The sequence below is a fragment of the Ursus maritimus genome, unplaced genomic scaffold, assembly GCF_017311325.1.
Source record: "Ursus maritimus isolate PB19 unplaced genomic scaffold, ASM1731132v1 scaffold_10, whole genome shotgun sequence".
Taxonomy (NCBI): Eukaryota; Metazoa; Chordata; class Mammalia; order Carnivora; family Ursidae; genus Ursus; species Ursus maritimus.
Window position 1 is genome coordinate 65,019,178 of NW_024423344.1, and position 12,504 is coordinate 65,031,681.

General features: G+C 37.9%; 1 protein-coding gene across 2 annotated transcripts in view; it reads left to right on the plus strand.

Annotated features, from left to right (window-relative positions):
- DNAJC3 (DnaJ heat shock protein family (Hsp40) member C3) overlaps positions 1-12,504 on the plus strand; it is a 71,016-nt gene that overhangs the window by 21,919 nt on the left and 36,593 nt on the right. For both annotated transcript variants that reach the window (XM_040623910.1, XM_040623915.1), the window contains 2 exons: positions 4,430-4,554; positions 6,398-6,472. In XM_040623910.1, coding sequence (XP_040479844.1) covers positions 4,430-4,554; positions 6,398-6,472 — 200 coding nt within the window. The remainder of the gene's footprint in view (positions 1-4,429; positions 4,555-6,397; positions 6,473-12,504) is intronic.

The following is a 12,504-nucleotide window of genomic DNA, read 5'->3' on the forward strand; positions in this document are numbered from 1 at the left end:
CAGGGAGCCTGACTTGGGGCTCCATCCTAGGACCTTGACTGAGATCATGACCTTAGCTGAAGGCAGATGCTTAACTGACTGAGCCACCCAGGCACCCCTCATGTTCAAATTTCTAATAAACTAGTATAACAATTTGAATGAACTGTTTTCAAATGAAATCTAATATTTCTGTATGTAGACTTGTAAGTATTTTAAATAATGAACTGTATTGTGTATGGAATGGATGAGAGGATAAGTGATTATTTTCAAGGTTGTCAGATTTTGTATTATGAAAAACTAAGCATGAATTTCTTAAACCAATCCTTGTTCAGTTGCTACTTTATTCACAGTTATACAGGAATGGACATGAGTTCTAGGAACTGTTGGTATTTTAAGATGTAGACACTGCTATTCAGGTGACCCTGTACAGCTAAGAACATTAATTCGAGTCACAGATTGAGCCATTATCATTTGATTCCTCATTTTTGTGGGTTTATTATTATAAATTGGGGTTCTAATCCACTTTCTGTCTTAAAAAAATACCTAAAAACTGAAGAATAAAGCAAATGAAAATGAATGCTCCAGAATTATTTTATATAGACATTTTTAGTATATGTATAATCAAATACTTAATACAAAAGCTATGTCATATATAATCCTCCTTGGAGGTTTTTCTGCATAGACTGAAATGGTCAGTTTTTTCCCAAATTGAAGTCCAATGCAATTTTTAGTGCAAAGTGCCTTCTTGATAAAATGCCCAACGTTAGCACTAAGCATTCTTCTTTTCTTGAAAGAACTAGATACAGAGTTGAAAATAAGCAACATCTGTGTTTGCAAATGCCAAGGCTAATTTCATATGAGAGAATGATCTGAATATCCTGGTGAGGCACATCTCTTTAAGAGCTCTGTCCATTCTTTGGAATTCCTGAGTGGGGTGGCTGGCAGGGAAAAAGGGAACCATGTGACCCGATGTTTGCTTTGCCTCCTGGATGGAAAGTACTCCAAATGGAAAACTTTCCCAGACCAGTGAGGTCAGAATCTATGAGCAGTTCCCCTTCCAAAAGCAAGAGATGGCAGTGTTTGCCAGACTCTCCATGCCAGTTCGGGAGGACTGCTGGGACCAGAGGGCAGGCGATGTAGCAAAGACCTCAGCCCTTTCCCTCTTTGGTCCCCTCTTAAAAAAACCTCTTCTGGGCTGAACAGGGTGTGAAAACAAACCATTTGCTCCCCAGTTTACAGATCTGGCTCTGGAAGGAAGACCCACGAGAAGGCAGCCACATTCATCCGGAGGCTGGGAAATGTTTTCCTTGGTCCGTGGCTGGGCTGATGTTGGCGTGCTTCCTTCTTGTCCACAACAGGATGGCACTAGGGAAAGCAAACAAAATGAAGCCTTTCTCGATGAGAAGGACCCAAGAATCAAGGCCGGAAGCAACGGAGGAGCTCCTGGGGCAGGGTAGGGGTGAGGAGACCCTGTGGGAAAGCTGGCTAACTCCAGGGACCTGCCAAGTATTACAGTGTCCTATGGAAATGAAAGAAAGACCAAACAAGCTGTGTCTCTTCTGACTTCTTTTAGCCCCTTGCTTGTCCTAGGCAGGTCTCAGTGTCCGCATTGATTATGGTGATCAGGAATTTGTTTCCATTTCCTTTTATTTGAGTACCTGTGGGCCAGGTGATATAGAGACACAAAAGTGAATTTACTCAAGGAATTTATTTTCTCCAGACTGAGGTGTGTGTATAAATAATATCAGAGGGAGTGGTAAGTGTTATGGGCACAATAAGAGGTATACTATATTATAGAATGCTATGGAAATTGAGGGAATGAACAGTAATGTTTTCACATATGTAATCAAATAGGTCATTTAAACTGTGCCTCAGAGATTGAGTAGGATTTGGACATACGAAGATGATAGTGTGTGATGAAAACTCCAGACTTTAAATCATGTTATTTCTAGTATTTATTTTTTGCTTAGTGTAAATAAGTCATGGAAAATGTAAGGTGTTTTTTTTTTTAATTATTGAATATAGAAGTACTCCATATTCATTGTGACACATTTTGGACTATGTATATACAGTATAAAGAAGAAACCCGATCTGTCTGCCCAGGTAACTGGTGTTGACCTGTGGTGAATTTCCTTTTATGTTCAGAGGCAGTCACTTAAGCATCAGATATCCTTAGGTATCAAATCATTCTTATGGCCGGTTATACTGACCAGACCCACATGTTTAACTTATTGCACATTCTAAGTTGAATATGAACTGAACCTAAAAATATTCTGTATCATGTATCCTCTAAATATAGTTACTCTGTTTCTTGCTTTTTCTTCAGGCTAATTACAGTCTTCTGTAGGAAATACCCTTTGTACAAGCTGCTGACAGTGCTCTTTTTCCCTTGTCTTCCAAGCAAAATTGACCAGGAAAGAAAATTTCAGTGATGCTTAGCTGGGATATATGGATTGTTTTTGGTTTTTGTTTTAGATTTTAGAAAAAATTAAATTTTTTTAGTTGTTAAAATGCCCAGTTCTCTTAGCTTTTCAAAAATATAACTACAGTAAAATACGTAGTGCAATAAAATGCGTATTACCAAATTTACCATTTTGACCATTTGCGAGTGTATGAAGTTAGCATTAAGCGCATTCATTGTTGTACAACGCATCCCTTTGTTGCTCCGCCATCTGTCTCCAGAGCTGCTTCGTCGTTCCAAACTGAAACTCTGTACCCAGCAAGCAGTTGTTCCCCATTTCTCTCTCTCTGAGTTTCTCTCCTTCCCTCTTTCTTCCTTTCTTTTTATAATAGCCATCCTAATAGATGTGAAGTGGTATCTCAGTGTGGTTTTGATTTGCATTTCCGTAATGATTAGTGATGGTAAGCATCTTTTCGTGTGCTTTTGGCCATTTGTGTATCTTCTTTCATACATGGTTGTATAGCCTACACTCTCCTGCTCCACCTTTGTCCAGCAGTACTTTAAGTAGTTTAATGCCATTAACAACTGCTCAAAACCATGATTTTGAGTCCTTATATACTATCTTGCCATACAGATGCCCATTTGTCTTGTTTTTCAATTGATAAGACCTTCAGGGGTAGAACTTTCAGAGCGTTTTAGTTGTAAATCTTATAATGATGGAAAGTCTGTGTGCATAAATAAATGTTTATTTCTTTAACACACATGGCTGGATTTGGTCAAGAATATATGTTTCAAAATTGCTTTCTAGAAGGACTGTTTGGCAGCACGAGGTTTGCTTCTAATTGTAGGCACTAAGCATAGTGGAATTAGCTCAAAACCTAACGCATCCATCTGTTTTCCTTCTTTCAAATATTGTTAATTAGTCCTACTATCATTTCCATTCTCCTCCTTTGTCCTAAGATTTGTACCTTTATTTCTTCAGTGACATTTTAGTTGGAATTTGTGAGGGAGCAGAGATTGCACATTTAATATGTCAGTTTAACTGGAAATCTATAATTTTCTAAAGTCCTAAGAATAAGGCATAGTCATATTCTCAATCAGTATTTTACTTAAGGAAATTTCAGCAAAGACTGAATTGCATACTTACAAAAGTTATGAGTTGAATATAGTTAATATTTTAACTCAGAGGTTGGCAGACTTTTTCTTTAAATAGCCAGATAATGAATTTTTTTTTCAGATAGTGAATATTTAAGCTTTGTAGCCATACAGTCTCTGTGTACATGTTTTTTTGTTTTGTTTTGTTTTTGTTTTTTTTTGGCAACTCTTTAAAAATATAAAAGATATTCTTGATTTGAAGTCTGTGGGTTGATTTTGGCTCAGAGACCCTGTTTTGCCAGAAGTGTTCTGGCTTTTTTTTTTTTCTTTTTTTTAAGATTTTATTTATTTGTCAAAGAGAGGGAGATACAGAGCACAAGCAGGGGGAGCTGCAGCCAGAGGGAGAAGCAGACTCCCCGCTGAGCAGGGAACCCGATGCAGGACTCGATCCCAGGACCCTGGGATCATGAACTGAGCTGAAGGCAGATGCTTAACTGACTGAGTCACCCAGGCGTCCCAGTCCTGTTCTGGCTTTATCTGCAGTGATCTTGCTAGTCAACATCGACACATTATTGATGAAGAATTTCTTTTCTTAATGCCTTTCTTTCTTTTCAAAAAATTTTATTTATTTATTTATTTTAGAGAGAGTAGGGTGCGCTCAAGCAGGTGCAAGAGAAAGGGCAAGTGGGAGGAGGGGCTGGAGGGAGAAGGAGGGAGAAGGGAGAGAATCTCAAGCAGACTCCGTGCTGAGCGCAGAGCCCTATATGGGGCTCAGTCCCATGACCCTGAGATCATGACCTGAGCCGAAACCAGGAGCTAGATGCTTAACTGACTGAGCCACGTAGGTGCCCCTTCTTAATACCTTTCTTAGGAATTGCGAACTCTAGTACTGTTCACGTTATTTAGGTTTTGAATAAATTACCAAGAGCTAATATTTATTATTTTAATTTTCAGATGGAGACCCAGATAACTATATTGCGTACTATCGGAGAGCTACTGTCTTTTTAGCTATGGGCAAATCAAAAGCAGCACTTCCTGATTTAACTAAAGTGATTGAATTGAAGATGGATTTCACTGCAGTAAGTGCATCTAAACTTTCTTTAAAGGAGAACTTAGGGGAATTTGGGGGAGGTAATTTGTTTTTTAAGGTGAGGACTGGCCTGCTAGGCGTTGCTGGAGGACGGAGAAAGCCGCTGTGGTGTAGTGGACTGGGCAACAAGAAAAATCCAAAGTTTCTGGAATCAAAGGTCTGTGTGAAAGAGGAACAGTGGGTGGAGCCCCTGATTTTTAGAAGCTTGGCAGTGGTTTAGAAAGAACTCTGGAGGGTGGAGTGTAGGACAAGATGTAAGGCTGAGTAACCAGTTGATCAAGAAACTGTTGAATTAAAAGGCTATCAGGTGACTGACAATAGTTCCCAATTAAGGCTGTAGCAGGAAGAAGAAAGACAAGGAGATAGGTCAGTTAAGCAGTGGTTTGGAGTGAGGTCACAATTGTGAATTAGACTGATCCTCCCCTGCAACCAATACAGAAGCTTCAGAAATGGAGGAACTTACAGACTAATGGGATATCCTGATGATTGGCAGGTCAGTGTAATGGCTTCAAATAATAGAATACGTTAGATGGTTTCAAAATTAATTTGGTAACTCGTTTATTGTTTGTATCTTGCCATATTCCAAAAAGGACTAGGGATAACTGATTAGATATGAATGTTTGGTTTGAAATATTATTTTAGGATAGAATTCCCAAATGTCAGATTTTTTTCTTTAATCTGTTACTTTACCTAGCTAAGCACAACCTTTCACAAAGGTTAAGTAGTTCATTGTCCTAGTATTACAGTAGCTATTAGGTAGTTGAAGTGGCTTTCATCTTGCTTTTTATGTGTGTTGATGCACTTAACAGAGGATTAGGGACATTTTTATGTATTGTAAAAGTAATATATAAGTTTTAGTGGACTACCAGTGTGGTTTCTGTCTTATGGTCACATTGGTCATCAGAGAGTTGGTATTCTTGGAAGAGATGGGATTATGCACATGAGAAGAAGAAGAATATCAAATGGAGGGGGTTGGGGAATGATGCATGTGGAAAGGGAAGAGGTGCTGTTATTCGGTTATAGTAGAGTGAATATTTCCACTGAGAATTAATAAAAACAAAATAATGTCTAGAACTTTGGTAAAGTCCCGAATTATACAACGTTTTTTGTAGGGACAAAAAGTTATTTCGATGGAAAAAAAAATTGAGATATAATTCACATACCATCAAATTCATCCTTTTTTAAATTGTATAATTCAGTGGTGTTTTAGTATATTCACAAGGTTGTGCAAGCATCACCACTGTCTAGTTCCAGAACGCTTTTGTCACCCCTGAAGAAATCTAGTACCCATCAGCAGCCCCTCCCCATTTATGTCCTGGCCTCTGGCAACCACATATCTTTCTGTTTGTATGAATTTGTGTATTTGGGTATTTCATATAAATGAAATCATACAGTAGGTAGCCTTTTGTGTCTGACTTTTTTCACTACGGATATTGTTTTCAAGGTCCATCCATGTTGTAGTTTGTGTCAACACTTCATTCCTTTTTATGGTGGGTTCCACTGTATGCATAAATCACATTTGCTTATTGACTTATTAGTTGGTGGGAGTTTGGGTTTTTAGCTGTTGCTATGAGCATTACATGTACAAGATTTTGTATGGACACATATTTTCAATTTTAGGGGCTATAGCACAAAAAGCATTTTTAAGGAAGCATACTTTAATAAAAGTAATACACATTCAGTGGTTCCAGGGATTGTTCTCAAGAGTGCCAAGTCAAATGGACATTGGAAAAATAAATATTAATGCTTCATTAGTGTATTTGGTTTTATTCTTTGTGTTTAAAGAAAATTTGGAAATGCATGGTACTCAGAATACCTTTTCTTTTTTCTAGGCAAGATTACAGAGAGGTCACTTATTACTCAAACAAGGAAAACTTGATGAAGCAGAAGATGATTTTAAAAAAGTGGTAAGTTCAATTTGTATTTGACTTTATGAAGATATTGAACATCTTTATGAAGAAGAGTGAATATATTGGACTTTTTTATAGTAAGACATTTAAGTAATAACTTTATAGCTAAAAGGGAAAATCATTTGATTTGTTTATATAAAAATCACAGTTTCTGAATTAATACATAGTGTCTGACAAGAGAGAATCACTTTAATAGTTGGAAGGTAAAATATGTGGAAAGAATATATAACTTTAATTCAGTCTATATAGCTCACATGTTTTCCTTTGTTTTCCATGAGAATCTAGAGATGTCAGCTGAATTATTCTAAAAGTCCTTGGGAAACCCTTCATTTGATTTGGAAGGAATAATGAGACATTCTTAAAAGGGAATTTTATAATTACCCATATGGCTATTTTACAGTGTGTAAAGTGTTTTGGATTTGTTGGGGGATGGTACAGATTACATGTAATTGAGAAATGATTTGGAGAGACAGCCAATGTCTTGAGGCCCTCATGAAGCTTGTTTTAAGACCTGCATTTTTATTCTATCTGGATTTGTTTCTGGAGTGATCTAGAAAGAGCAGTTGACCTTTGAACAACATGGGTTTGAATTGCATGGGTCCACTGATACGTAGACTGTATAAGTACTGTAAATGTATTTTTTCTTCCTTATGATTTTCTTACTAAAATGTTCTTTTCTCTAGCTTACTTTATTGTAAGAATACAGTATATAGTACATATAACATACCAAATATATGTTAATTGATTATTTGTTATTGATAAGGCTTCTAATCAACAATAGGCTACTAGTAGCTAATTTTTGGGGGAGTCAAGGTATACATGGATTTTGACTGTATGGGGTGGGTGGCATCAGTGCCCCTAACCCTGTGTCGTTCAAGGGGTCAACTGTATAAACCTCATTGTTCATTATTTACAGTTTTGTAGTTTATAAAAATGCTTAGTTACGAGATGATAACCACTATGAAAATAAAACTGAAATTTCTAGTATTTTCATAATCTTTGTCACAATGCTCAGTTATATGCAAAGCAATCCAAAAAACATTAGACTTAATTGTATTAAAATCTAATCAGTAGCTGTCTCGTGGTCTCAGCAAAACTGGATGTTCCTTTATGTTTATCTAATTTTTCTTACTATTTGGGAAGATGTTTGAGAGCAGGCTGAAACACCTGGCCATGGTGTTAGGGTCACCTTTCCCCAGCCCATTTTTTTTTTAATAAAGATTTTATTTATTAATTTATTTATTTGACAGAGACAGTGAGAGAGGGAACACAAGCAGGGGGAGTGGGAGAGGAAGCAGGCTTCCTGCAGAGCAGGGAGCCCAATGTGGGGCTCGATCCCAAGACCCTGGGATCATGACCTGAGCCGAAGGCAGATGCTTAACGGCTGAGCCACCCAGGTGCCCCTGCCAGCCCAGTTCTTGTACAGAGCAAGTGTTGTGAGAAATTTGTTGAATGGATGGATGAATGATAAAGCATAAGAATGGGTTTCTTTCTTTTTAACAGATGGTTAAATCTGTTACTTAGAATTTTTTTCCAATCACATTAGAGTAGCCTTTCAGAAATAACACAATTTAGAATAAAGCTTTAGCAAAAATTAATCCTTACTGGGCAATGGATGTATCCTTTTGGAAAAGTGAGTTCTTGAAACTCGGGGTATGTCTTTTTTTTTTTTAAGATTTTATTTATTTGAAACAGAGAGAGAGGGAACAAGGAGGGAGGAGGGTCAGAGGGAGAGGGAGAAGCAGGCTCCCCCACTGAGCAGGGAGTCCAATGTGGGTCTTGATCTCAGGACCCTGAGATCATGACCTGAACCAAAGGCAGCCGCTTAACCGACTAAGCCACCCAGGCTTTCCAGGAGCTCTGGATATGTTTGAGTTAATCTCTTTTCTGGATCGATATCAAAACCTCTCAGAAACAAGAAGGGGGACTTCCATGAGACTTTCTACTTTTAGATTGTTTTCTGACAGTCGTACTTCTGCTAGTGTGTTCTTAAAACCACCCTTGCTATTATTACCGGATTCTTTCATGAGAATGTGCAGCTGTACTGAATGATTTTTTATTTTTAGTTGAAATTTTTATTGAGAAAATTGTAGATTCACATACAGTGGTAATTAATAATACAGAGAGATCCTGTGTACCCTTTACCCAATGCCCACTTGCCCCAATGATAATGGCTTGTAAACCTATATAGTACAAAATTACAACCAGAATATTGATATTGATACAATCTGCCTGTCTATTCAGATTTCCTCAGTTTTAGTATTAGTGTTCACTTCTGTGTGTGTGCTTAACTCGATACCCTTTTTCTTTACACCACAGTTACCATACTGAGCGCTTCTGTAGCCGCAAGGATCCTTCCTGTTGCCCCTTTATAACCACGTCCACTTCCCCCACATACTGTTCTGGCCCCTCATCCATAACTTTGGACAACCACTAGTTTGTGATTCATTTCTCAAATTTTGACATTTCAAAAATGTTGCATACATGGACTTTTGGCGTTGACTTTTTTACTCAGAATTCCCTGAAGATTGATCCAGTTTGTTCCATATATCACTTTGCTTGTTTAATTGCTAAGTATTCTGTGGTATGTGTATGACACGTTTTATTTATCCATTCATCGGTTGATGGACCTTTGGGTTGTTTCCACTTTTTCACTATTATCAATAAAACTGCTACGAACCTTCTTTTCTCTCTCTCTCGTTTTTTTTTGTTTTTTTTTTTTTTTTTGCTACGAACATTCTTAAACAGGTTTTAGTGTGAACAGAAGTTTTCATTTTCCTGGGATAAATGCCTAGAAGTGCAATTTCTGGGTTGTATCATAATTGTCTGTTTAGTTTTAGAAGGAACCACCAAATTGCTTTTCAGAGTGGTTGTGCCATTTTATGTTCCTCTGCATCCTTGCCAGTACGTGGTTTTGTCACTCTTTTTTATTTTAGCCATTCTGAGAAGTTTGTAGTGACAGCTCATTGTTTTTTTTTAATTTGTATTTCCCTGATGTTTAATGATCTTTTCTTGTGCTTATTTCCCGTCCTTTTTGGTGTAAAGTTGGTTTATGTCTTTTGCGCATGTTCTAGTTGGATTGTTTGCTTTTTTACAATTGTGTTTTGGGAGTTCTTTATGTATTTTAAATACTTTATCGCATGTGTGGTCTGCACATGTGCTTGCCCAGACCATGGCTTGTCTTTTCCTCTTCACAGGGTATGTCAGAAAGCAAACGTTTTTAATTAAAAAAATTTTTTTAATTAACATATAATATATTATTTGTTTCAGGGGTACAGGTCTGTGATTCATCAGTCTTACACAATTCACAGCGCTCACCATAGCACATGCCCTCCCCAGTGTCCATCACCCAGCCACCCCATCCCTTCCACCCCCTCCCCTCCAGCAACCCTGTTTGTTTCCTGACATTAAGAGTCTCTTATGGTTTGTCTCCCTCTCTGGTTTCGTTGTGTTTCGTTTTTTCCTCTCTTCCCCTGTGATCCTCTGCCTTGTTTCTCATATTCCACATATCAGTGAGATCATATGATAATTGTCTTTTTCATTGACTTATTTCGCTTAGCATAATACTCTCTAGTTCCATCCACGTCATTGCAAATGGCAAGATTTCATTTTTTGATGGCTGCATAATATTCTATTGTATGTATATGTGTGTATACACACACACACACACACACACACACACCCCACCCCCCACATCATCTTTATCCATTCATCTGTCGATGGACATCTAGGCTCTTTCCGTAGTTTGACTATTGTGGACATTGCTGCTATAAACATTGGGGTGCACGTGCCCTTTCAGATGACTACATTTGTGTCTTTGGGGTAAATACCCAGTAGTGTAATTGCTGGGTAATAGGGTAGCTCTATTTTCAACTTTTTGAGGACCCTCCATACTGTTTTCCAGAGTGGCTGCACCAGCTTGCATTCCCACCAACAGTGTAGGTGGGTTCCATTTTCTCCACATCCTCACCAACATCTGTCATTTCCTGACTTGTTAATTTAGCCATTCTTGCTGGTATGAGGTGGTATCTCATTGTGGTTTTGATTTGTATTTCCCTGATGCCAAGTGATGTTGAGCACTTTTTCATGTGTCTCTTGGCCATTTGGATGTCTTTGGAGAAATGTCTCTTCATGTCTTCTGCCCATTTCTTGATTGGATTATTTGTTCTTTGGGTGTTGAGTTTGATAAGTTCTTCATAGATTTTGGATACTAGCCCTTTATCTGATATGTCATATGCAAGTATCTTCTCCGATTCTGTCGGTTGTCTTTTGGTTTTGTTGACTGTTTCCTTGCTGTGCAAAAGCTTTTTATCTTGATGAAGTCCCAGTAGTTCATTTTTGCCCTTGCTTCCCTTGCCTTTGGCAATGTGTCTAGGAAGAAGTTGCTGCGGGTGAGGTGGAAGAGGTTGCTGCTGGGTTCTCTTTAAGGATTTTGATGGATTCCTGTCTCACATTTAGGTCTTTCATCCATTTTGAGTCTATTTTTGTGTGTGGTGTAAGGAAATGGTCCAGTTTCATTCCTCTGCATGTGGCTGTCCAATTTTCCCAACACCATTTGTTGATGAGACTGTCTTTTTTCCATCGGACATTCTTTCCTGCTTTGTTGAAGATTAGTTGACCATAGAGTTGAGGGTCCATTTCTGGGCTCTCTGTTCTGTTCCATTGATCTATGTGTCTGTTTTTGTGCCAGTACTGTACTGTCTTGATGATTACAGCTTTGTAGTAGAGCTTGAAGTCTGGAATTGTGATGTCACCAGCTTTGCTTTTCAACATTCTTCTGGCTATTCGGTTTTTTTCTGGTTTCATACAAATTTTAGGATTATTTGTTCCATTTCTGTGAAAAAAGCTGATGGTATTTTGATAGGAATTGCATTAAATATGTAGATTGCTCTAGGTAGCATAGACATTTTGACAATATTTGTTCTTCCAATCCATGAGCATGGAATGTTTTTCCATTTCTTTGTGTCTTCTTCAGTTTCTTTCATGAGTATGCTATGGTTTTCTGAGTACAGATTCTTTACCTCTTTGGTTAGATTTATTCCTAGGTATTTTATAGTTTTGGGTGAAATTATAAATGGGATTGACTCCTTAATTTCTCTTTCTTCTGTCTTGTTGTTTGTGTATAGAAATGGAACTGATTTCTGTGCATCGATTTTATATCCTGCCACTTTACCGAGTTCCTATATGAGTTCTAGCAGTTTTGGGGAGTGGAGTCTTTTGGGTTTTCCACATAAAGTATCATATCATCTGCAAAGAGTGAGAGTTTGACTTCTTTGCCGATTCAGATGCCTTTTATTTCTTTTTGTTGTCTGAGTGCTAAGGCTAGAACTTCTAGTACTATGTTGAATAGCAGTGGTGATAGTGGACATCCGTGCTGTGTTCTTGACCTTAGGGGAAAAGCTTTCAGATTTTCCCCATTGAGAACGATATTCGCTTTGGGCTTTTCATAGATGGCTTTTATGATCCTGAGGTATGTACCCTCTATCCCTACACTGAAGAGTTTTAATCAAGAAAGGATGTTATACTTTGTCAAATGCTTTTTCTGCATCTATTGAGAGTATCATATGGTTCTTGTTCTTTCTTTTATTAATGTAGTGTATCACATTGGTTCATTTGCGGATGTTGAACCAACCTTGCAGCCCAGGAATAAATCCTACTTGGTCGTGGTGAATAATCCTCTTAATGTACTGTTGGATCCTATTGGCTAGTATTTTGGTGAGAATTTTTGCATCCATGTTCATCAGGGATATTGGTCTGTAATTCTCCTTTTTGATGGGGTCTTTGTCTGGTTTTGGGATCAAGGTAATGCTGGCCTCATAAAATGAATTTGGAAGTTTTCCTTCCATTTCTATTTTTTGGAACAGTTTCAGAATAGGTATTAATTCTTCTTTAAATGTTTGGTAGAATTCCCCTGGGAAGCCATCTGGCCCTGGGCTCTTGTTTGTTGGGAGATTTTTTATTACTGCTTCAATTTCCTTGCTGGTTATGGGTCTGTTCAGGTTTTCTGGTTATTTCTGTTATTTCCTGGT